This window comes from Branchiostoma belcheri, unplaced genomic scaffold (genome assembly GCF_001625305.1).
Source record: "Branchiostoma belcheri isolate BF01 breed outbred unplaced genomic scaffold, Haploidv18h27 scaffold174, whole genome shotgun sequence".
Lineage (NCBI taxonomy): Eukaryota > Metazoa > Chordata > Leptocardii > Amphioxiformes > Branchiostomatidae > Branchiostoma > Branchiostoma belcheri.
Window position 1 is genome coordinate 240,960 of NW_017803202.1, and position 24,770 is coordinate 265,729.

Below are 24,770 nucleotides of genomic sequence, written 5' to 3' on the forward strand. Positions count from 1 at the left end.
ACAGATTCTTTAAGTCATTTTCAGACCTACTAACTTGTAACTGTTGTTTCTTCAGCCTTTTGTCAATGGTGGACAAAGGGAAACCATATTTATTGTATCGGTAACAATTGAACGATATTGCATATACAAGTAACCTTACATCAAAATAAAATGACAATATGATCACTGTCTTCACAAAAAAATACACGAGTAAATTCATACATATCATCATAACAATTGCCTGGTCCTCAAGACCCAACGATTTTTGATAATAAATTACGCCAAAATACAACTTTTAAATCACATGTTTACATTTCGTGGACTTAAGAGCACATTTTTAACATACTCATCTACAGACAAAAAAGCAAGACAAAAAAACTGTACAAAAAGAAGGACATCTCAACACAATCACACATAGTTAACTAGTATCAACAGACAAGAAATAATTTAAGAAAGGAAATACAGTTTATGTACAGTCGTGGTCACTATTCAAACAGTGCATGAGGAAAGTCTGAAATCTTACTACATAAACAAATTATCTACTGTTATTAAACATACATTGTTGGTAAATCACCCACCACACTTAGTAAAAACAGAACTGGTATGTTATGCCTCAAGATTGTTTCTCAGTTTCAAACAAAAAATAGAATGAGCTTAAAGTAAGAAACTGCCATCATGGATCTACCAAAAAAAAACTTTAAAATGGAACAGTCCTAACACTTCACTAATATATAATTCACATTACATTTGGTCTTTGCCTTGCTTTGGAATAGCTTATAATCACTTGACAGTAGGGGTGGATAGGTTGAATGCCAGCATTGTTGGTGCAAGTTTACATAATTTGTTTTCAGGAATTAGTATGAGAAATTAAGACTGGTTTCTACAAAAGTTGACAAAGTTGTGCAGAGTGCAGGAGCACGAAATGATACCACACACCCAATATCAACTTTTTTTCTTTAAAGTTTAAGAATGGAATTAAGTTGTTTCCACCGAAAAGAAAAATGCTTCCAAGAATGCTTTGTATTTCTTAAATCACATGATTGTGTAACAAATAACAACTATGACAACTGAGTCTTCTTTCCTTTTGGCAAATCTATATACAGACTGAAGTGCATATTTGTAATATAAACCACTGAATTATGAATCTTACAATGTCATGTTAAGTTATTGTTAGTAAATTCTGGGTCTTCAAAACAGATCTGCACACGTTATTTTTGTTCAAAGATTGCCTTTTTATAACTATCCATGTCAAACTTTTCTAGTTAACTGTAGTTATGATCTATTGGCTCTAATTTACTCTCAAGTATACTTTGATTTCATTGACAAACTTTTGGTCAGAGTATATGTATAATACTCCCAATAGGTATGAGTTGAGATATCTTGTTCCAGAAGTCCATTATCAAGGTAAGGTTGCAAATAGTTCTGCACATATTTAGAACATCATCATCTCACCTTCAAACCTTGCCATACCATAGTAGAACAATTCTTATGTTACTCAAACCACAGTACATACCTGTATACATGTGTAAAAGAAAAGAGACTTAATTCTCATTGTCTTCTTTCTGACTTTCAACAAGGTTTGATTCTTAGCAGATTTGACAGAAGTGAACTTGACTTTCTAGATGTGTACTTGGTCCAAACTTACAGCCTTCTGGTCCTAAAGCCAGCAACATTCAGAAACTTACAACATATAACCTCCTTGCTAAGAATAAAACACAGACCTATCCATTTTCCCAATGAGAAGTTAATCAACATCATAGCCATCTGGGAAACACACCAGTATGCCAAGATGCCTGTTATTTTCTTTATTTCTTGTTTTGCCATTTTTTTTTCTCTACTTTCGTTTCAAATGGTCTAAAAGACAGTTGTTATGGCCTTAGAGAAAACAGTTCTTATCTAGATCAGCAGAGCCTTTAGAGGGAGAGGCTGTCATACATGTATCTGTCTTCACATGAATGAATGAATGGCAGTTTGCTTATCTTGAAAGTTCATCTGTGTTGGTAGAAGTCATTATGAAGTACCAGTAAGTTTGAACTGCAACTTCCAACACAAGAAATTGGACTCACCCAAATTTTTGACTGTCCAACTCCAGTCTTTGTTAAGGAATGAGCAATGAGCAAAGAATGGTGTCGTACTCTCAAAAAATAGGGTTGGAAATTACATTTCAAGTTGCTTCATACTGTCAGTCTGTTTTCATTGATAAAACAAACTTAGTTACCTAAAAGTCTGGGTCAGATTAAAGCCAGTTATGAACAGAAACAGCTACGAATGTTTAACATGGAATGAACAGAACATCTTGTGCTTTGGCCATTAACTGGTCCTGCTAAAGTTTTAGACACTTGAACATTTCCTTCGTGTGTCTGAGATTTTGGCAACACCAGTTCATTTTCCTGGTCATCAGAGTAAAAAAAAAAAACTGTACAGAAGGCTTGTAACTAGCCTGTGTTATAACTAGCCTGTCTTGCTTTCAAGCACTAGCTTGGCTTCTTTTATTTCTAGGGGCCTGACCAGTGGAAAGGCTACTAGAAGCATGATGTAGTCAGGCTAGCTTATACCTTAGTACACAATGTTTCAAAGTTTCCAGGGCTGAATATTGTCAGTTTTCCTCTCAGCGCATGGTTTTCATCTTATTCTTTTGCTTGATTTTTAATCTAAAAATAAGTTTAAGAACCAAGGAAATGAACAGGCGAGGCCTTAAGGAGTAAGATATTGCCTTGTAGGTTTAAGAAGCGTCCTGCGATCACGCCTCCGTCTCTCTGCGAACCGTCTCGTGTACGGCCGTGTCTGTCATGCCCAGCAGGTCACGGGCCTCCTCGTAAACCTGTGTTGTGCACAAACAAACAAACATACATATGAGTCAAACATATCACAGGTACATGTATATCAAAGAGCATTAATAACACACTTTTGTGCACCAAAAATGGGAACTGCACACTAACTTTTTACCTAGAGATGCACTGGTACAACTAGATATATGAGTAGATTTGCAAGAGGGAAGGTACTGTGATTGTACACTTGTAAGTTGTATGCAGCATAAAAAAATCTTTGCCAGTGAAGCCAAGCCAAGAGAGAGAGAGAAAGAGAGAGTAAACAGCATATTCTTGACATTCAAAGCACAGCAAATGTGCACAAATGTGCCGTGTAAAGCAAGTGACAAGACCATCTTGCCAACTCTGTCTCCATTTCTCATTACACCAAAAACATGGCGAAAGGCCTGAGCCAAAAAAAGTCCCACTTACCTCAGAAAAGGCGGTGTCTTGGAAGAGCTCCTGGATGAAGCGGCGGGCAGGTAGCCGGAAGGTGTACTCAGACAACAGGTGAGCAACCTCACAGTACAGGCAGGTGTCATCAAACGCGTTGGGCAGCTTCTCCTTCAGACTGTAAAGAAAGAAGGAAGGACACTTAAGAAAAGCTTCAGGGCTACTTAAGAAGGTGTACTCCGACAACAGGTGAGCAACCTCACAGTACAGGCAGGTGTCATCAAACGCATTGGGCAGCTTCTCCTTCAGACTGTAAGGAAATAGGGAAGGAATACTTGAGAAGGTGTACTCAAAGCAGAGCCTGAGGTGAGACATTTTCCATAAGATTGGAGAAAAAAGCTACAACACTTCTGTAAGACTGAAAATCTGTAAGAATGATGAGGTTATACGGAGTTAAAGCTAATGTAGTTTACATCCTCATTCTTATCTTTAATCTTGGCACATGAGTGTCTTCTGAATTTAGCAGTAACAGATGAGATACCCAATTTTTCTTCCACATTCTCCTCCTCTCATCAAAAGATCTCACTACATTAACAATACTAAATAGTGACTGAAAAACTACACTTAATTTGCCATCATGTTATGGAAATCATTTAGAAAACTAAAAGAAACAGCTACCTTAGCAATCCAGTTTGTTTACATTAGCAACTCAGTTTCCTTAGCAACCGAGACGGTTTACCTTAGCAACCCAGTTTGTTTACCCTAGCAATCCAGTTTGTTTACCTTAGCAAGCCAATTTGTTTACCCTAGCAACCCAGTTTGTTTACCTTAGCAAGCCAATTTGTTTACCCTAGCAACCCAGTTTGTTTACCTTAGCAACCCAGTCTCCTGGGCTTTGGTTGCCACGGAGCTGCTGAGGTTGATGATGAGCTTCATGATCTCGGCTCGTACCATTGCCTTTCCCGCGGGGGTGTCCACCGACAGCCTTCGGTTTCCTAAGTGACAAAAATACAAAAGAAAAAACTGACTATGCCTCTAACTGGAAAGGATATATGTGGGGATTAAAACAGCAACATCAAAATAAGAAAAGAGATAGAGAATAATTCTGAGACTGGCACAAGGTTATCAGATGCATGTACATGTATGGCAGACTTCACCCCCCTAGCCCTTACTGCTTTGCCACCCTTCCAGTCCCAAAAACAGAAATTAAAGAACTTAGAATGTATGGCCAGTTGGCCACACAATGAATGTATAAAACACAAGCATGCACAAACACTGACAGACAGACACACAGACAGACCTGATCTGGAGTCTGTTCACTGTTGGGTGTTGCATCTGTACTGTCCGGTTTAGTCCAGAGACACAGAAAGACAAACATGCACACACACATATACAGACAACACAGACATACACACACAGACATGCACACACAGACAGACAGACACACACACACACACACACAGACCTGATCCTGAGTCCGTGCTGGTGTGACTGCTGACACTGTTGGGTGTTGCGTCAGTATTGTCTGGTTTAGTCCAGAGACACAGAAACACAAACATGCACATGCACATACACACACACACACAGACACACACACAGACATGCACACACAGACAGACAGACACACACACACACACACACACAGACCTGATCCGGAGTCCGTGCTGGTGTAGCTGCTGACACTGTTGGGTGTTGCGTCGGTACTGTCCGGTTTAGTCCGGCTGCTTGACCGGCTGCGAGGTGGGACCAGCAGGCTGGCTTCTCCGTTATCATTATCCTCCTCTAGCTCAACTGGGAGGAGACAAGACATTGACATCAGAGACAGCAGACTTTGCCACCATTGCCACCCATACTCTAATAATACAGTTTTGTATGGTCTGGACACAAAGGTTTCGTTCCTGTTATTAGGTTTTGAAATGTGAAATCTCTGTACACAAGTATTTCAGCTTTTCTCTTCCAGTGATTTCACCATACAGGCCATGCATTGCCCTCTTTCACTGTTTTTAGATTCAGCTAAAAAGCGAGAAACTAGTCCTGTTCAAGAAAGACTAACCATTTACTTGCTTCCTAACCTGCTTCATAACATGCTTTATAAGGTTTAGTTCCCATTTTTGGCTTTTGAAATTTCTGCAAGTCAAATCTACCTGTACTTTCTGCCTGCAGTTTGTCCTCCTCGGGTGGTTTGGCCATACAGGCCATGCACTGCTCTCTCTCGTGGTTCTTACAAATGTAACCTCAGCTAAAATGCTAGAAACTTGGAATTTTTAATGAAAAGTTGTAGATTCCTGCTATAATTGGGTTCCAAGATGTCCTGCAATCTACCTGTACTTTCTGCCTGCAGTTTTTCCTCCTCGGGTGGTTTGACCATACAGGCCATGCATCTCTCTCTCTCGTGGTTCTCGAACCCTGATGCGGTCAGCGGCAGTTTGGTGACGAGGGGAGGGGGGGAGTGGTCTCCCAGCGCTGAGGGGAGGCTCTCCGACAGGTGTACAGGGTCGTGCAGGTCGGAGAAGAACGATCGAACACTGTCTGGTACAGGAGGGGGAGGGCTGGACGGACCCTTGTAGGAGTCATCCTCAACCTGGGGGGTGTTGTTTTACAATTTAGTTGCAGGAACATAATGCATGTACGTGTATCTGCAAAAGTCACAATCATTGAGAATTTTTAATTGTTCATCATCAAAAAGTAGAAATTAAGCAATGAAACTTATGCCTGGAACTCTTTATTTCTATTGTAGCTTTGTTGTTTTTAGGAGATCTTTTAAAGTACATACTGGAATCTCCACACAGATTGGCCATACAAATTCCACAGTCTGAATAATTTTTCTGAATAACTATTCATGGCTGACTATCACTTAAATAACCTCACATGGTGCTTTGCCTTGCAAATCAAGTTTTGTATTCAGCTGAAATCAATTGTTCAACATACATTCAAGGTTTAAGTGTGAAATTCTATCCTTGTATTTTCTGAGCGATACACTAAATATTGTTGAACACAGGCTTCTACTTACCCTAAAGATCATCTCAGGGTGGATGGGCAGCGTCAGGCCGATGAAGTTCCCCTGCGCGACGCCCTTCGTGTAGACGGCGGACAGGCCCACTGGGCGCAGGGGGGAGGCCAGGCTCTCATACAGAACACTGTCGGAACCGTCCAGCGATGTGTAGCTACTCTCTCGGAACAACCTGCGGTGGAGGGAATCCCAAATCAGTACTTTTGTCCCATTTACTTCAGCAGGAGGGGCAGGTTTAACATGGTGAACTTTGGTTTACAAGACAATCATCTCAAATCCCAATATCCACTTATCCTTAAAAACGTGTACAGTACTATAGGGTTGTTTCTGTACTATCTGAACCATCCAGCGACATGAAGCTACTCTCTCGGAACAACCTGAGGCAAAAGGAATTATACCGATATGGGTCAATGACTGTGTGGATGGTGTTCAGCACCAAGGACAGGTGTCATGAAAGTTCACCTGTGTTTGTAGTTACATGTTTAAAGTTAAAACTACAGTGACTGGTCAAGGCAGTCGTGTTTGCCTGTGTGTGGGTGGTGTTCAAAACTAGAGACAGACTTGCTTGTATGTGGATGGTGTTCAGTACCAAGGACAGACATGTTTCCTATACAACTCTAGATGCAAGTCTGAGTTTGTTATTTTTGACAACCATGAGAGGTTTAACTCACCTGCCGGGTTTGAATGCAGGGAAGTAGGAGTCCACACTGCTCCGCTCTGGTCTGATGGTCAAGTTCAGACTCTCTGCATACTCCATTCCTCTCGAAAGGGACCTGAAGTATGATGTTTTATTCAGAAAGGCACTCACGGGGGGCCTAAGTTGCTCGAATTGTGTCCTCATTACAAAACTACATCACTAAGATATACAAGAGCAAAGCTTTTAAAACATGTTCATTATTCCACAAAGAGTATATCATATTCGTATTTCCAAGTAAGAAGCAAACACAAATTTATACATGTATTAGTTTTGAATGAATGAATGGTTTATTTCTGTAAACCATTGCAGCTGTCTGGCTGCAATATCTCTCACTTACATACAACTCACTTCCACAGATATTGCATGATAAAATATAAAATAAAAGAATGATAACAATTGCAGTGTGGTTGATATGCAGGCAATTTGCAACATGCTATTTGTCAGCTTTATAATATTACAGATATAAAACACAGGATACAAAAGTTCTTATTTACATAACCAATTCTCACCTAAATGTGCTGACGTTTCGATGTCTATCCTATACTTTACCAACCTGATGAAACTATTTTAAGATATAAAACATGTTATACCTGTGTCTCTTGAGTGAGCGCAGCGTTGCGTATCCCGCGGCGTCCCGTGTGCTGGTGTAACTCACGCCCAGGTCCGTCCCAGGTGGACTCAGCATGCTTCTCCGCGCGCCCGGATTGGGGGAGGGGGGCAGGTTGTGCGCCGTCACGGCACGCGGCAATGTCGCCGACTTCTGCGGTGTGACATCTATCGGCTGGCTGCTCGTCCGGCCTGGAAAAATAATATTGATAAGTTTATTGCGAATTCCTGCCCGAAGGCCAATTGTAAATAACAAGGATAAAAGAACATAGAAACAGAGTACAAAATCCACATAATAAAAGGTAATTGTCTAAAACTAACGCTATGAATACAACTAATATAAATGACAATAAACATCAATCATGGCAATCTACTAGATAAAGCCACACCAATTTAATTTGTTGACTGATTTTTTTCAGAACAAAAAAGAAGCAACAGGGCAAAAAACAGACCTAGGCATCCTATGAGGAAATTCAACATACCAATTCTTCAACAAAAATCTATGAATAATATCAAGTTAGTTAATTAGAGAAAAGACCCTGTATATACCCTATCAGTCTGTCTTTCTCCTGCACATTCCATGTTTTATGTTATTTTTAATAAAATGCTATATTTTCTTACCGGTTTGGCTACTGGAGATGGTACTCAGGCTGCAGGTTTCCGCATGTGGACTGGAACCCATGGAGCTCACGCCGCTTGTCGTTGTATCCGTGTTAAAACTCTCGCTGCGACTCTTTCCCCCCGCTCGCGCGCTCCCCGTACTCTCATCGCTGTCACTCCTGTGCTTAAAACTCGTGCTTCTCGGCTTACCGTGCAACTTACTGTCACTTATGCTATTCCTGCTACCTCTCATGTCCTCTGATTCCTCTAACTCGTCGCTCTTTCTCGGCTTTCTGTCCAACGATCCGGCGTAGTACGCCCCCGGACTGGGGCTTCGTATCCTCTCCTCTCTGCGGAAGCTTGGGAAATATTGCAGCTTGATGTCGCTGTTGCTTCGCAGCTTTCTCTCCGGCGAGATCCCGCTTCTTTTAAACACAGGCATCGTTTTTACCCTCTTGAGACCGGTGCCGAACTTTGGCGAGTCCTTTTCCCGCGAGTCCCCGCCCCTCGGTAATGTCTTGCTCTTGGCGTTGGAAGAGTCTAGCTCGTTTATTCTCGCCAGCGCGTGCTCGCCTTTCTCGTTAATGTCTAGGAAGAATGTGCTCGTCGGGCTCTGGCCGTACTTGGAACCGTTCTCGACGTAAAACAGACTCTGCGGGCCGGAATCCACATTCAGATCGCCCATGGATCCCTGATCGAAAAGGTCCCTCCCGCTCAGATCGCTTGCGGAAGACGGGATCTCGGAGTTGACGTCGTCGAACACGTGATCACGGTTGTCGACGACGGGCCAGGGATCGTCGCGCCCGTGGCGTACAGACTCCCAGCCATGCTCGCGGAGGATGTCGCAGCCTTGCCGTGTCTTCGCCACCAGCCCCAGCACATACAGACAGGTCCTGGGGAAGGAACAACAGGATTAAATCTATGACAAAGAAAATGACAAAGACTGTTTTTTTTATACAATACACATACAATGTTCTAGGGAAGGAACAATATGATTTTATATTTTTGAAATTTCATTTTCTTCAAATTCCAAATTTCATAAGCATTAGAAAAAAACCAAATTAACAACAATGATAACAACAGACATTGAGGTAATTACATCATCCTTCCAATTGGAGAATCCAACCACTTGACCACACAAACCAAAACCAGTGCCAAAATGATACTTCTGTTCCTAGGAGCAAGAAATTAATGAAAGATACATTTGTAATCTCATCCCTTGACAGCGAGTACAGGATGGTTCCTGGCTACATGTACAAGAGTGTGACTTTTGGGACGTTTCTGAATTCAGATTATCTCGGAATGAAATTGCATAATCTCACCCCCTGACAGAGAGAACCGGACAGTCCTCGGCCAGACGGATGATCTCTGGGATTATCTGTTCCTGATCCAGCAGGCTCTGACCCCAGGGAGATGTCCCGATGTGACCCTGGAACAAGAAACAAAATTACAAATTGTACAAACTATTTAACAGTTTAAATAGTTTATCACACTTAGACAACATTTTCAATGCTGGAGACTACACGAAGATGTTCATGCTAAAAAAATTAGACTTGTGAAGGGTGACCTTTCAATTTGGGAGATACCAACTAGTAAGAGGCTACATGGAGGTGGTAAAGCTCAATTCACGTACAGCCATACTTGCAGAAGGCAACTTCTTTATCTCATTATCTAATGGCACTACATGTAGGTCTAATGTTTCTCAAGATTTTGTGCAGTTCACCTACCAGACACCAGAGGGCAGCCTTGAGCTCCAGCACCTGCTCAGGCGAGCTCAAGTCGTGGTAGCGGATTCTTTGGCAGAATTCTGAGACGTGGTCCTGAGGAACAAAAGAACATGACAGAACATTAAAAAAAAAAAGAAACATTGCAAATCAGTGACTGAGGAAGAAAATCAATTCATACTTCATGTTTCATGTTTGGACTGACCACATATCGTCTAGCAGACCTCTATAGCTAGAAGCCCATAGAAGCTAACTTGATGGCCAACACCTGTAAGTAAGGAGTATTAGGAACATCTTAATCCTGTTGATTTATGCATACGTGCTAACAACTGAGAACTATCTGTTACCATAGAGATAGAGACTGCCATGACTGAATTACAAATTAGTTATATAGAATCCCAAGCTCTTATAGGACTGATTTCATAGTGATAGAATCCCGAGCTCCTATTAGAATGATTCTAAACATGACTGTTAGTATATGCAGTATTACCTGTTTCTCTACCAGCTGCGCTCCTGCCTTGTGCTGCACCAGTTCCCCGTACAGGTGCACCGGCACGTATACATCATTCTTCATCAGCCTGGAAGGGAGGTAACATTCATGTTATCGTATTTTTCTTTGGTACAGTGTAAATAAAACAAATGTGCCCTATGTGTCAGAGACTGTCATTCTCATATACACGTAGGACTGATCAGCCATAGCTGCAGCTGTAGGGTTGATACATTTGTACAAATTTAGGATTTTACCATGGTCAATATGAAGAAGGTCATAAGGGAAATAAAAATATATCTGTAGTTTGCAAACATTTTACAAGCTGCAAACTTTGCCTTCTGCTTTTAAGTTACTGTAAACTTCAAAGTCAAGTTTCTTGCTACGTATACAGATAATATTACAAGTCTCTCCTAACAAGCCCACTGTATTTCAAAAAGTCAATCCATGGCTATAACTGCTGTTAATTGAAATGAATAGAGTTTGAAGATTGTGCTACTCACAGCAGCGGGCGGTGGTGCATGTTCCTGCGGTTGAAGTTGCTCCCGTCCTTCGGCTTCTGGTAGTTGGTCAGAGCCTCGTTCAGCTCATCCTCCACCAGGTGCACATACTTCTTGTTGAAGGACTGGGGAGAGAAAGGAGTTCAGAATCTATTAAATATCCCAGTAAGATTACAGTATTTCAAATTCAAATGTGAAAAAGTTTCATCTTCTGTCAAAGAAATACATGTAGATTCATATAAGGATATCCGAAAGTATTTGTATAGCTCACAAGAAAGTACCAAAAGAGCAAGAGCCAATGGCATAAAATTTGTATTGCTTTGATTATACTGACTCACCTTGTACCACTTGTCCAGTACGTTTGCCGTGTAGTTCACTTCAGACAGGAAGGTGAACCCTTTACTGATGGACAAAAATCTGAGAGGAAAAAAAACAAAGACCAAGATGTTAATTCAGGAAGTCAAGGATTGAATGAGCCCTCTAGCACTGCACAGTTTCTGTCCTAGCCCTGCTTGAAGTACATGTATGTCATACAATCTCCTCAGTAGTTCTAATACATTCATGAAACCCCAAATATGTCTGATCCCAGAAATCTCTAGTTTCTTGTTAAAACTTGCAAACAGATCAGTACATCATAACTGTTGAAAAATGAGCAGCTTAGTTTTCTAGAAAAAAAATCCAATTTTTCCAAAAAAAGCTGAGCCTCCAGATTCAGAAGTCCATGAGACATACCTGATGAGCAGCATGGCCCCCTTGTCTCCCAGATGCAGCAGGGATGGTCTCATGTCCACCAGGGCATGCAGGTTAGCCTGGGGAGAACAAGACATCATTTTCAACTTTATTTCATATATTGGAAGATTTAGTTTCACTACCTCAGCTTATCAGTTGTACTGAATAAATTTGTTGCTTATCTAGATAATTGGTACACCAGACATGTCTATAAAATTTTATGTTGTTGATTTACCTAGATTTCAACTGGATTGCAAGTTTAAATATGCCAAATTACACCATTTACTCACCAAGCTTGAACTTAACAACTCCCTGAATAATACTGGGTGGATTGCTAATTGTGCAACACAAACAAACAAACAGACCTCTTCCTCGCAGGCCTCGTCCAGTATATCAATGGCTTCCATGGCGACGGTTTTGCTCTTGTCGTACAGCTGCGTGACCAGGAACTCCACACCCCACTGGTTAAAGAACGGAACTCGAGCGCGGAGCAGAACCCGCAGGAAACTCGTGGTGTACAGACGACTCGACTGGGGAGGAACAAAAAACACCATGTTTACTTTGACTATCGCTCATTCACCTCAAAATCAAATCTCTGTTTTCAACTTGCAACACTAAATATGCAAGAAGAAGCTTATAAGCTATCATATTTAATTTCTTTACCTTGGGAAAAAGTTTACAAATTTTAGTTTTTGCAACAAATCTTTTACATATCAAAGTAATCTAAAAATCTGTTCTTCAGGGATATGTGAGTACGAAGTGACCCAAAAAAGTTTATCTTTTCTTGTAGTCATACCATGACGTGGTTAAAGGTTAAAGGTTAGAGTTGAAAGATTAGAGCACAAAGTTCACCTGTCCTTACTGTAGTTGAGACAGGGTTAGAGGATAAAGTTCATCTGCCTTTACCTCTGCTGGTGCAGTAAGAGCCTTGGACAGCACCACTCTGGCCAGCCCATCCTTACTGTAGTCCAGCAAAGGTTAGAGGTTCAAGGTTAAGGGTTAGAGGTTAGATATTGCAGCCCTTACCTCGGCTGGAGCAGTAAGAGCCTTGGACAGCACCACTCTGGCCAGCCCGTCCTTACTGTAGTCCAGACAAGCGATGATCAACTTCCTCAGCAGATCACAGCCCTTCAACCCACAGATGGACATGAAACTGGGAAAGAAAAAAAAGACTTTTATGAGTAAAATCACTCATTAAATGCAGTTGGTGAAAACCAACTATGATTGCAGTTCTACAAATGTCACTTGTCACTGTCTGTAACTATTATGTTTCTAATAGTATATCAGCTACAATAAGTTGAGATCTCTTGATGAAAACTTCAGTGATAAGAATTCAAGCTACAGTACAGTAGATTCAGCTGCTTTATCAACTTACTGGTATCATTTTGATTATCTTTTGCTACTTTGAAACAACTATTCCTTGCCCTGCACATCATTTTTTGTCCCTTTTGTTTTAAATCAGTAAATAAAACAAAATCTGGGAAATGGAGAAGAAAATCCCCCTCCTCACCATTGGTAGACTCCAGAAGCTTCCAGTACTTTCTCCCCCGCCTGCAGCCGCGACAGTCGACCAATCAGGAGGAAGAAGTCCTGACAGACGGTCGTCTGGAGACTCTGGTCGCTGAACAGCCCGTCGTCCTTCCCATCATACACCTGGGCAGAACAAACATTGTTCAAATATTATGATAATCTTGAAAGTTCATCTGTGTTGGTAGAAGTCATTATGCAGCAAGTTTAAACTGTAATTTCCAATCTCTTGTGTTGGAAATTACAGTTTGAACTTGCTGCATAATCGTTCAAATATAAATGTTTTTTCTCCATCATACACCTGGGTATTACAAAGTTTTAACACTGTTCAGATGTGGTTTTCATGCAAAGAATTCATAAAAAAATATACACATAGAGAATTATCATTATGCTTTGTTGAAATTGCTTGTGGTACAGACTTCTAGCAGACTTCCTTACCTCACACAGACACTCCACCACTTCTCGAATCACTTCTTCCACAAACCTGTGACCTTCCTGAAGGGCAAATTGTAAACATCAACACATTAAATCTTATAGTTATAAATACTTTCTTATTTAGATGACAAAAAGAAGTCATTTCAGGAAACAGAAAACAAGCCAAAAACAACACAAAACAAGCCCAAAATAAGTCACACTAGCATCACAAAAACAAGTCGTTAATGGCACAAAGTCAAGCTAAGAACAGCTCAAAAACAGGTCGTTAACATGATAACGGACCTCCTGGCAGTCAAGCAGGAACTCCATGAGCTGGCAGCCCACGATGGTGAGTTTTCTGGGCTCCACCAGGCGCGAGTCCAGCGTCAGACCGGAGTACAGCAGGTTCTTCGGTCGGTAGAAATAGATCAGTCTCCTCACAAACCTGTATGCACAAAAGGCAGGTATAGGTCAAGAACAGGCCAGAAACAGGATCAAGAACAAGACTGCAACAGTACAGACTTGAGTACAGGTGGTTGTTGGGTCAGTAGAAGTAGATCATTCTTCTTACAAACATGTGGAGGAAATGAACAGGTCAGAAATAGGATAGGAACAAGACTACAACAGTACAGGGAATTCTTTGGTAGGTATAATTTGGTCAGTCTTCTGACAAGCCTACATACAGAAAAATGACAGGTCAGAAACTAGGACAGGAAGACTAATTAAAAACAGTACAGACAGCAATACAGAGGGTTCTTGGGTCAGTGGAGAAATAGGTCTTTTGACAAACCAATTATGATTGTTTGTGAAATCTTACCTTGCATTTGCAGCATCGTCCAGCCATCTTGGTCCTCCAGTGGACAACTGAAACAACAAAAGAGTTCTCAGAGAAATGTTTAACTTTTTAAGTTAGTAGAATTACTAGAAATACCATCATTAAAACTCTTCTCAGCAAAAACTTTTAATACTGTTTTTGAAAAGAGGGCCCAGACCCAGCTGAGGTTGTCCTTGGTGACATGTTTGTTGTGGGTTACCATGGTTACAATGTTTACTGTTGCCATGGTGATAATGTTTACCGTTACCATGGATACGATGTTTACCTTGAGCATGACGGCGACGAGGTCCCAGTCCCAGCTGAGGTTCTCCTTGGTGACATGTTTGTTCTGAATAACCATGGTTACCATGTTTACTGTTACTGTTACCATAGTGACAATGTTTACCGTTACCATGACGATGTTTACCTTGAGCACGACGGCGACGAGGTCCCAGTCCCAGCTGAGGTTCTCCTTGGTGACCAGCACCTGCGTGTCCTTCATCGCCTGCTGTAGGGTCTCGTCTGTGTCCTGCGAGATACAGGGGGAAAATTACTTAGTTCTGATGCAGCAAACTTTGTAAAAATCTAATGGTCTAAGAGATACTACAACAGTGTGTGTGTGTGCGTGTGTGTGAAAAAATGGATGAAAAGTGTTAACCATATGAGAGAATATACAAAAAATAAGGAATGACAAGAAAAAGTACATGGAAACTGTAGACATCCCATTAGATTTTTTTTCATCCTGAATGAGCAATAATAAATCATAAAATGACCATTAAAAAGACACTATAATGTTGAAAACCACAGATCAAACCTGTTTCATAATGACTTCTGCTAAGATTATGCACAGCAGTTTACCTTGTTGAGATACTGTGCGAGTTTCTCCCTGCTGACCTGGGCCATGCGGCTGCTGCTGTGAGCAGGCAGGCGGTGGCCGTGCCGCATCAGCTGGTCCAGGTACAGGCTGTGTGGGACCGGGCCGCGCTTCTTCAGCTCATGCAGACGGTTCAAACACATCACTGCTGTGCTCGCTCGTCTGGGAAAACAACAGTCAAGTTCAGCAAAGAGTAGAAAAAACATAATGCTGCCCCTACTGCTGACTAAGCTATGGGAGAGATGGATGGATGAATGCTCAAGTTCAACACAAAGTCTGACAAAGGCTTACTGTCTCTCCTGACATCAAATGAAGCTGCTGACTGGGGTTGGAGGTTTAGGATTGAGGGTTAAAAAGTTATACTTACTATCTCTCCTGCACTGACAATTTAAATGAGACCACCAGATTGGTGGATAGGTTAAATGTTAGAGGTAAAGGGTTAAGGATTAAGGTAAGACACTGTCTCTCCTGTGCTGACACATCGAAGGAAGCTGCCAGACTGGCTCAGAGGTTAAGGGTTAGAGGTTAGGGATTAAAGTTTAAAGTTTAGACTTACTGTCTCTCCTGTGCTGACACATCGAAGGAAGCTGCCAGGTTGACCAGGGAGGGCAGGCAGTGGGAATGTTGGCCACACTCGTGGGGCAGAAGTCTGTTGGCCTGGCAACACAAGAACACAACAAATTGTTGGCATGGCAATGAGGAAACGAAACCATGTGTTGCAAATTCGACTTACTTCAATGATTATCTTTCTATTGTTAATTTGTATTTCTTGTGACTTAATGAGGGAACAAATGACATCCATTTCTGGCAACTTGCTACCATTACATTGCAAGAAACCATTTTGTTTATCAGACGTTTTGCAAACAAGCCACAATTAATATGTGTGGATATTTTACCATATGCAGCAGCTCCCCCAGAAGAACAGTTGCTCGTACAGAGTTGTGGTTGTCACTGGAACGGATCACTTCCACCAGGCTCTGCCAGACAGAATCATGATCCAAAAATCAGAGACTAACTACTTCATGTAAATCTCATACATCACAAATGACAAACAAAGGATTCATTTAGAAACCCTATCAACCCCTATCTATCAGGAATATCAACAACTAACCCTCAGCAATAGCCAGGCAATGCTAGTAGCAATCTGGCCTAAGAGGAAAGTGAAAAGTAGAAGACAGTGAATGCTGTAGTACCGACCTCCAGGAGCCCAGCATTCAGGAAGGCTGACAGCACCAGACCCAGGTAGTTCTCTATTAGGTTGGTTCTGAAAGAATGAATTTCAAGACATAAGTTATTGTGCTATTTGTGTGTGTACTGATAGTCTAGTGACAGTTTTTCTGTTTGTTCTGCATTTCTTTTATTCAACTTCCTCTGTATTTTCTTTCAAAAAAACCTTTGCTTACATACCAATACACTCATGCAAACACACACACACACACACACTCTCTCTCTCTCTCACACACACAGACAAAAACACATGCACACATGTATGCAAATGCATCTGTCCTTGGTGCTGATTGCCATCCACAAGCACACACACGCAAAGATGCCTGTCCTTGGTGCTGAATGCCGTACATATACACACAGACATACAGAAACACACTCATACTCAAACAACTGCTTGGCACTGCACCATCTTATTGAATTCCTTAATCCTTACCTAGAAGACATTCTGCTGGGCAGTACAGACTTGGCCTCCTCGACGACAAACCCTTGGGAAAGTTGCCACGAGTCTTGGAATGTTGAAGGGTCTGCAGAAGGAAAAACTCACTTTACTGGACTGAAGAAGAATATCTAGTGCTTGTTTGCTATTACTTTGCACATATGGTTGATTAAATGTGTCCCTAAACAAGAAGATGAAAGAACACTGACTGTCATGTTATTATCATCAAAAGTATTTTGAAAATCAAGTACATTTTAGGCATCTTTTGAATCTGTATTGTTCAACTTCCAGTAGTATAACTACCCTTAGTATATCAGGATGCCTGAGCCTATAACATAATCCAATAACCTTAGTTGAACCCACCTGAACTCTTCAGTGCAACAGTGAAGTCTTCTGTCCAGATAGGAATGGGAAGTCTGAAGATGTCAAACAAGATGTCCATAATTCCTTGCTGTAAGGAAAAGAGAAAACATTAAAACAGTAGTCCTTAAAAGTGTAAATGAACATTGTCTGTCAAGTATTTCTATGAATTAAGAATTAACAAAATTCAAGCTGTATGAACACCATCTACACACATAAATGCCTGTCCTTGGTGCTGAACACCATCCACATACAAATATGCCTGTCCTTGGTGCTGAACACCATCCACACACAGGCAAATATGCCTGTCCTTGGTGCTGAACACCATCCACACACAGGTAAACATACCTGTCCTTGGTGCTGAACACCATCCACACACAGGTAAACATACCTGTCCTTGGTGCTGAACACCATCCACACACAGGCAAACATATACATGCACCCCCCAAACCCTGAGAATAGTAAGTGCTCTCCTCACCCTAACTTCGTTGTTGGGGATACACAGCACCCCCAGCAGGGACTCTACTCCACTGCCGTCAGGTTTACACAAAACCACCACACCTGGAAAACAGAACAACAAAATGATCAGGTCAGGTTTAGCATGCGGAGCTAAAGGGTGGACTTTATCTTTGGAATCCTACATATACGTCTCATACACAAATATGTCAATTCTAAACAAAGCATCCAGTCTCAAATAACAATTTGCACAATTATTTTTGAGATGGCTGAAAAATCAAACAGGTTGAAACTAGCCAACTTGTTAAAATGCTGACTTCTAATCATGTCAGGAAACAGAAATAAAGTCAGCCCACCTGGCCAGGATCGGAAGATTGTCGCGATGGCCATCTTGCTGGACAAAAGTGTTGTTTCTCTGGCATCACTGAAAATGTTCAGGAGAAATTTTAACAAGTTAGTATCATTCAACATAGCAAAAGAAACTCCTAAAAGTTATGATTTGCAAACAACTGGATAGGGTCATAGTCTTTAGCCATAGACCACTGTTCACTGCACTTCCATTTTGCCATTCTGGCAGTAAGGATGGTTGTACTTACTTGATATGGCTGTCTGGAGTGTCTGCGTTGTGTCTGTAGTGGAAGTCTGTAAAGGGAGCCAACATTTGCTGCAGGGGAAGAAAACACAAGAAAAATAATTTGATATGATTTTTGATTTGTTCATGAGATTTTGAAACTGTCCTGCAGATCAATAGTAACTGATGTGTGATTGGTTAATGAGATTTTTCAAAGTCAAACTTAATTGTGCAACACTTGTCTGAGGAAAAATGTATTCCAAAGTAATCTGCAGCTGGAAAGAATCTGATCTGTTTTTGACTGATGAAATTTAGAAAGTAATCTGCAGCTCAATAACACACACTTAGCATAATATCTGTGATTGGTAAATGTCATTGAGATTGAAAAACTAACAGCACCTGAAAAGAATCTGACATGTGATTGGTTGCTGAGACTAACCTGCAGTTCGATGGCGCGTACGTAGCATCTTGTCTGTGGTTGGTTGATGAGGTGCAGCACAGTTGCCATGAGCGACTCGTTGATGCGAGACAGGTGACAGTCCAGGACGTGGTTCAGGATCGTGCTGACGCCGCCGCACCGAGACACAACCGACGGGTTGTGGATCGCTGTGGGGACAACAAAAACCGTCTCGTTTTCTCTTCTGTATCAGTAAAGCCTGTATAACTGCCCTTCTCTTGTTTTGCTAAATATTTTAGCAAGCATACATCATTAAAGCAGAGGGCAGGAAGAAAAACTTTGATACAGGTGTGTTACACCAAAGGACGGTTATACCGGCTATACTGATACAGATACAGATAATGTCAGAAAGCTGACTGCACGAAGGTTCTCAGACTTTGTTTTCATTACATATTTCCATGGCATTTGTTAGGGAGGCAGCGAGTTATATTACACTGAACATCCTGATGTCACACCTAACACTAAGTTAAATTGCTTTGCACATCTAACTGGAAGATCACAGTTGTTTAAAGCTATCTACTGAGGATGCTCCTATATATAGCAAGTACCAGTCTATGAAAAAAAGATTGAATTAATGAGTGAATGAATAAGAGTATCCAGGATGTCACTACTAGGTCACAAAGCACAGCATGAATGAATTAATGAATGAAAGAGAAGGAAGGAAGGAATAAGAGAGTGAAGAATGTCCGTACCCAGCTCACAGAGCACACACAGGCTGGCGCGGAGAAGTCTGTCTCTCTCCTGCGATCCTTCGTTGCCGACGGAAACCAGCGTGTTGACCAGCGAGCGGGGAAACAACGACGGACTTACGTACACCATCTATGGGAAAAAACACAACAGTCAGTCATGGAGCTACTAACATTAATTCTAAAATACCAGTATAGGATGCTTAACATTGAGTAAGGTTAAGCAATTTTCAGAAGCACATTAGACTGCAAAATGAGTTGAAACTGATAATGAAAAGTTTTTTAAACAACTGAGAAAGTAAAAAATCTTATCCAAAACATCAGGCTCAAAACAAGCACCCACAGCGTTTATATTTTTTGATATTACAAGACCATGTCTTGTGATTTACATCATATTGAAAAAAACAAACAAACAGAAATAACATATTTTGAGCCAGCATAACAGCTTTGATGCCAAAATACAGCAGAGACAACTCTTGATCTCACCTTTCTGATAAGTCTGAGGGCCTGAACTCTCTCCCCATCATTACTCTGGGCAATGTCTAAACATCTGGGAAAAACAACAACAAGAAGTTTCAAGAGATACACAGTTCCTAACCAGTGAGTTCTCTATCATTATTATATCTGTGCAATATCTAGGCATCTGGGAAAAACAAAAACAATAAGGGAGAAACCACAGAGTTCACATGTAGCATGTGTGTGTAGTTCATTGGTTAGTGACACTGACTCTGCCTTCTAAGGGAAAATCTTGGTACATGTATCTCTCTTTCTTTACTCCTTTGACCACACAACTTTGTGCAATAACTATATGAACAGCAGTAGGCTTGTCCTCGGCTTCAACTCCCATACATTTTCCCTAAAGCTAAGTGCCAAACAGAAAAGGCAGTATGTACCATTTTTAGTTCTTTGGTACGGCTTGGCCAAGGATCAAACTCATGACCTACCCACTGCAAGCCAAACACTCTACCCACTTAGCCATTGCACCATAATATAAATCATCCTGCATAACTTATCAAACTGGGTCACCTCTCCTGATGGTGGTGTTGTACTGATCTTATCTGGCCTGGAGGGGGAAGTGCTTTTAGCTTAATCAAGTTTTAGCGTGGGGTGCAGTAAGTAAGAAGCACTGTAGAGTGAGAGGGCACAGAAATACGATTTGGTCTGGCCACAGGATTGAATTATGAAGTCTAATGCCAAGGTAACAGTTACTCAAGCAACTGCCCGGATTTTAATTTAAAAATGGGTGGAAGTCTGATCTCCTAATATGGACATCAGGGGTTCTGAGTGGAAGTCTGATCCCCTAATATGGGCGTCAAGGTTCTGAGTGGAAGTCTGATCTCCTAATATGGGCGTCAGGGTTCTGAGTGGAAGTCTGATCTCCTAATATAGGCGTCAGGGTTCTGAGTGGAAGTCTGATCTCCTAATATGGGTGTCAGGGTTCTGATTGAAAGCCTGATCTCCTAATATGGGCGTCAGGGTTCTGAGTGGAAGCCTGATCTCCTAATATGGACATCAGGGTTCATGAGTGGAAGTCTGATCTCCTAATATGGGCATCAGGGTTCATGAGTGGAAGTCTGATCTCCTAATATGGGCATCAGGGATTCCGAGTGGAAGTCTGATCCCCTAATATGGGCATGAGGGTTCTGAGTGGAAGTCTGATCTCCTAATATGGGGTTCTGAGTGAAAGTAAATCTCACCTTGCAATAAGAAAGTCGACCTTGAGACGCAGCAGAAGTTCCATCGTTGCTGCATCTTTAAGGAAATATCTGAAGACTCGCAGGCCAGCTGCTCGGATTTCTTTTCTTTCGCTAAGGAGGGAGACTCGAACACTAAGGAGGAAAAGGAGAAAGTTAGTGCACGACAATTGTAACAAGGACAAAATAATCATAGAAATATAATGACATCCATGAGAATGCTAAAGAATACCATGAAAATACTGTAAATCTACAAACTTTCATGGTTTTTTTATACATGTACCTGCAAGACTATGAAAAGATAAACAATTGACAATTGTTTTTTCTCACCACTTGATGATTTCTTCACTAGTGAGGCCCCAATCCACATCAGGACCATAGTGGCACAGCAGCTGCAGGGAACATAGCAACATCACAGTATGGAATTTGCATGGCAGGGCTCAAAATACTTCTTTTCTGCATTTCTGGTAAAATTGAAAATTACCTACACCAGGCAGATTTTACCTGCCCCATCAAAATTAAAGAACTGTAAGAACTGATACCCACTCACACCCAATCACTCACTATCCTGAGACAAGTATTAAAACTTAACTTACATTCTGATGCTTGTCTCCGGAAAGTGAGTGACTGAGTGTGAGTGGGTCTCAAATTTTAAGTTTTTTTTTTTTCATCAAGGTTGTTGGAATGTCCCAGAATCAATCAACAACAGACGAATCAGTCAATCAATCAATCATTCTGTCAATTATCCACTTGTTTATTTTTCATTCCTTCCCTCCCTCCCTCCCTACCTTAGGGAAGTTGTTGAGATGTCCGAGTTTGCGGCCATCAGAAATCCCGGCCGGGCGGCAGATGTTCGCCAGGATTTCTCTCAGGTTCTTGGAGGCAGCTGCAAGAAGCAAAGACGAACATAAGAAAATATGAAACACTGTAAATTCACATGAAAACAGTTACTAGTACTTAAGCAATTGGATGGATTTTGAGAAAATGTACGTCATAAAGACACTTTGATTGCAAAGTAAAAATTAAAGATATGAGGTAACATTTGTGTTAACAGAAAATATCTTAATACTTGATCAGTTCTATGTACAAAATCATAAAATCAAGCATGAATTTAGGTGGTGTTACATGATGACGATGACTTGTGTTTTTGTGTGGTATCAAAGAGAAACTAACAATAACTTGAATCTGAATGCGTTAACGTTCCAAACAAATTTCCTGCCTATACAACCTCTTACGCAGAACTGTCGCTAACAATATCAAGGGTTGCCATAGCAACGAACAAGTGGCGGAAAGCAATAAGGAAATTGAGGTCAAGTGGTGCATGTAGGGTGACATTGGGCATTTGGCCGGGCGCCAAAATTCTACATCTTACAACAGATTTATGGTTATACCTCAGATTTTCACATTTTATTCCATTTTGGGGACTACAAAAATAATTCTAAAATATGTACATTTTGCTGTATTGATCCCTGACCTTTCAACTGACCTCTGGGTAAAAGGTCAAGGCCGTTGAAACTGTCCAGTCTAAACAAAGGCAACTGATTTGATTGATGAGAAAAGCATCTGTTCCTATCAACGTTACTTAAGTCTTTTTTATTTCCTTATCATTTTCACATCAAACCAGACAACAAATCGATAGATTACACGTCCCGTGACGCAAGAAGGTTTCGAAAATCGTAGATCGGTTTCAAAAATATTTTTCCACATACGAATACGTCGATATCTAAACCTTTCGCAGACTTGAAACGTAACCGTTAGACGGTCTACACACACGGATATGCACTAAAACCAACCCCCACATTCCCCTGTCTGCCGGCACAAGACGGTCCTATCGATCTCGCCGCGGAGAAGGATTATCCGGGGGACTTTGGGAGATGGAAAATCATTTCGTGTCGGTCAAAACAGACACAAGCGCCGGTTGCGCCGCCATGGATAGAGTGAAAGCATTTCTCTCTCCTCCAGCAATGACTTTCACAACATACACAGCGATCGTAGCAAATCCTGGCCCCTTTATAAGGATAACATCACAGTAGAGGGTGTTCCGTAGCTTAGAAGGGTGTGTGGACAGGATATGAGGGTAAAATCTTTCATCTGATATTGTTTACATAGCCTATAAGGCCGGCACAAAAAAGATATGAGTGTTGTTTTACATAACGGAAGTGCATCATACATACCACGCGTAAAGTCCACGATTACGCTCTCTTCCCCGCTTTCGTGGCGAGCTGTGGGGAGAAAAACACACGCAGGAGTTATACTGGAGAAACTGCAGGATTTTTAGGCGGAATAAAAGCGCGGGAAGACAGACAAAACGGTTTTTACCTCTCCTCTTGACGGAGCGAAGACTTCGCCCCCGGACGGCCGCCATGTTGGCTACTAGCCGGCTTCGCTGCGCATGTCCGGAAATATCAGTGTTGACCTCAAGTAACCCAAGGGGGTGTGGCACTTTTTGTCTGGAAAATGATGTCTTAAATATTACGTTTAAGGAAGTTTTCTTGCAGTAGAAAACACGGAAGAAGGATACTAGAGACTTTGGAGATAACTGTGCATTCCTTTGCCAACAACTTGAGCAACTTTTATAGCAAAATAGGTTACATAATACATTTACAATTACTTATCATCTATTGGCTAGCTTAGAATAAAGCAAAGAGGCCTTAAGTTACGTATTTTTTAAACCTTGAATTTAGAGGATGATTTGAGAGGAAACAGTTCTGGGTCTACAGAAATTTCGTGTTTGTGTCGGTCTTAGCGCATTATACAGAAGTATAAAAATGTCCTTGGTCTTAGCCAGAAATAGAGGGGTTGACGTCATACCCTTGACGTCATTGGGGTTCAACGTCCTGTAGCACACAGAGAGCCGAAGGGTTGAGCGTTCTGCAGGGCAGTTCGGGTCAAAGACCATCAAAGAGTAAAGGCCATTTTAGTAGACATTTAGACGCCTTAGTGAGTTATTGAAAGGTTGAATAGCAAACCTCACTCCTAATGCATTTCAACCCTAATCTCCAAGCAGATCACAGTGGCAAGGCAGTATCCATTGGCCAGAGGAGTGTCCACTAACCACAAATGGATGCTGTCTCACCCAGGCTAATGGATACTGCCTCAGGCCAATTTGATACTGTCTTTTGCGTCCACTGAAAGCTAGATCTGCTTGGAGATAATTTCTCTCCTATAGTTTAAAGACTCTTCAAACACGGAGCATTTCAAAGAGAGTTTATCATTGTGAATTTTAGATATTTGTGCACTAAAATCGGTTTCCTGCTGTGTATCATTGATTCCACCAACAAACAATTCATTTCTCCATCCATCCATCCATCCATCCATCCATCCATCCATCCATCCATTCATTCATAAATTCACTCACTTTCCAGTCACTATTGGGATATACATGTACATGTGTATCAAAGTAGTCAGATTCATGTTTTTCTCCTTAGGTGATCTTTAATTGCATACTATGATTGTTCTGTCCTCTCCTGTTTAATAAAATGATAAAGATGTCAGAGATCATAATTATGTTATGTTATGATATAATCTAAAACTTGTAGTGGTTGAAGTCTTAGTACCGGTAATGGTTCTTGTTATTTTCAGTACTGACAGGGGTCACAAATCAGTGCCACAAGTGAATTCATCTGCAGTATTTGAAAGACCCTTTCCTCCATAGCAGGCTTCTGGCTTGCTTGTCTTTGGCTTGCTGTTTTCTTGTAGTTTTCTTATAGTTAGTTCTGATT

The 24,770-nt window shown here is 41.3% G+C and overlaps 1 protein-coding gene across 1 annotated transcript; it reads right to left on the minus strand.

The window, feature by feature from the left end:
- Positions 1-142: 142 nt before the first annotated feature.
- Positions 143-23,498, minus strand: LOC109467058 (rapamycin-insensitive companion of mTOR-like). Its single transcript, XM_019764961.1, has 39 exons — positions 23,368-23,498; positions 23,223-23,270; positions 21,837-21,934; positions 21,379-21,440; positions 21,052-21,183; positions 19,841-19,904; positions 19,361-19,487; positions 18,651-18,817; positions 18,237-18,304; positions 17,997-18,064; positions 17,663-17,745; positions 17,188-17,275; positions 16,822-16,912; positions 16,359-16,425; positions 16,058-16,138; positions 15,718-15,818; positions 15,146-15,323; positions 14,715-14,816; positions 14,291-14,337; positions 13,777-13,918; positions 13,498-13,554; positions 13,043-13,185; positions 12,559-12,685; positions 11,898-12,062; positions 11,536-11,612; positions 11,142-11,220; positions 10,807-10,928; positions 10,307-10,394; positions 9,820-9,912; positions 9,415-9,521; positions 8,114-8,985; positions 7,477-7,684; positions 6,861-6,962; positions 6,190-6,361; positions 5,502-5,760; positions 4,827-4,970; positions 4,051-4,174; positions 3,219-3,357; positions 143-2,800 (listed from the first exon to the last, which is right to left on the minus strand). Exons 1-39 carry the CDS (start codon positions 23,411-23,413, stop codon positions 2,720-2,722), a joined length of 5,019 nt encoding a protein of 1,672 aa, XP_019620520.1. The 5' UTR covers positions 23,414-23,498; the 3' UTR covers positions 143-2,719.
- Positions 23,499-24,770: the final 1,272 nt, after the last annotated feature.

Bases quoted from the DNA above. Each gene is read 5' to 3' on its own strand.
- LOC109467058 (XM_019764961.1), bottom strand. From the start codon at position 23,413: ATGGCGGCCGTCCGGGGGCGAAGTCTTCGCTCCGTCAAGAGGAGAG. The intron at 23,271-23,367 runs GTAAAAACCGTT...TTCTCCCCACAG, and splicing joins TCGCTCCGTCAAGAGGAGAG to CTCGCCACGAAAGCGGGGAA. The intron at 12,063-12,558 runs GTAAGGGCTGCA...GTTCCTCCCCAG, and splicing joins CTCTTACTGCTCCAGCCGAG to TCGAGTCGTCTGTACACCAC.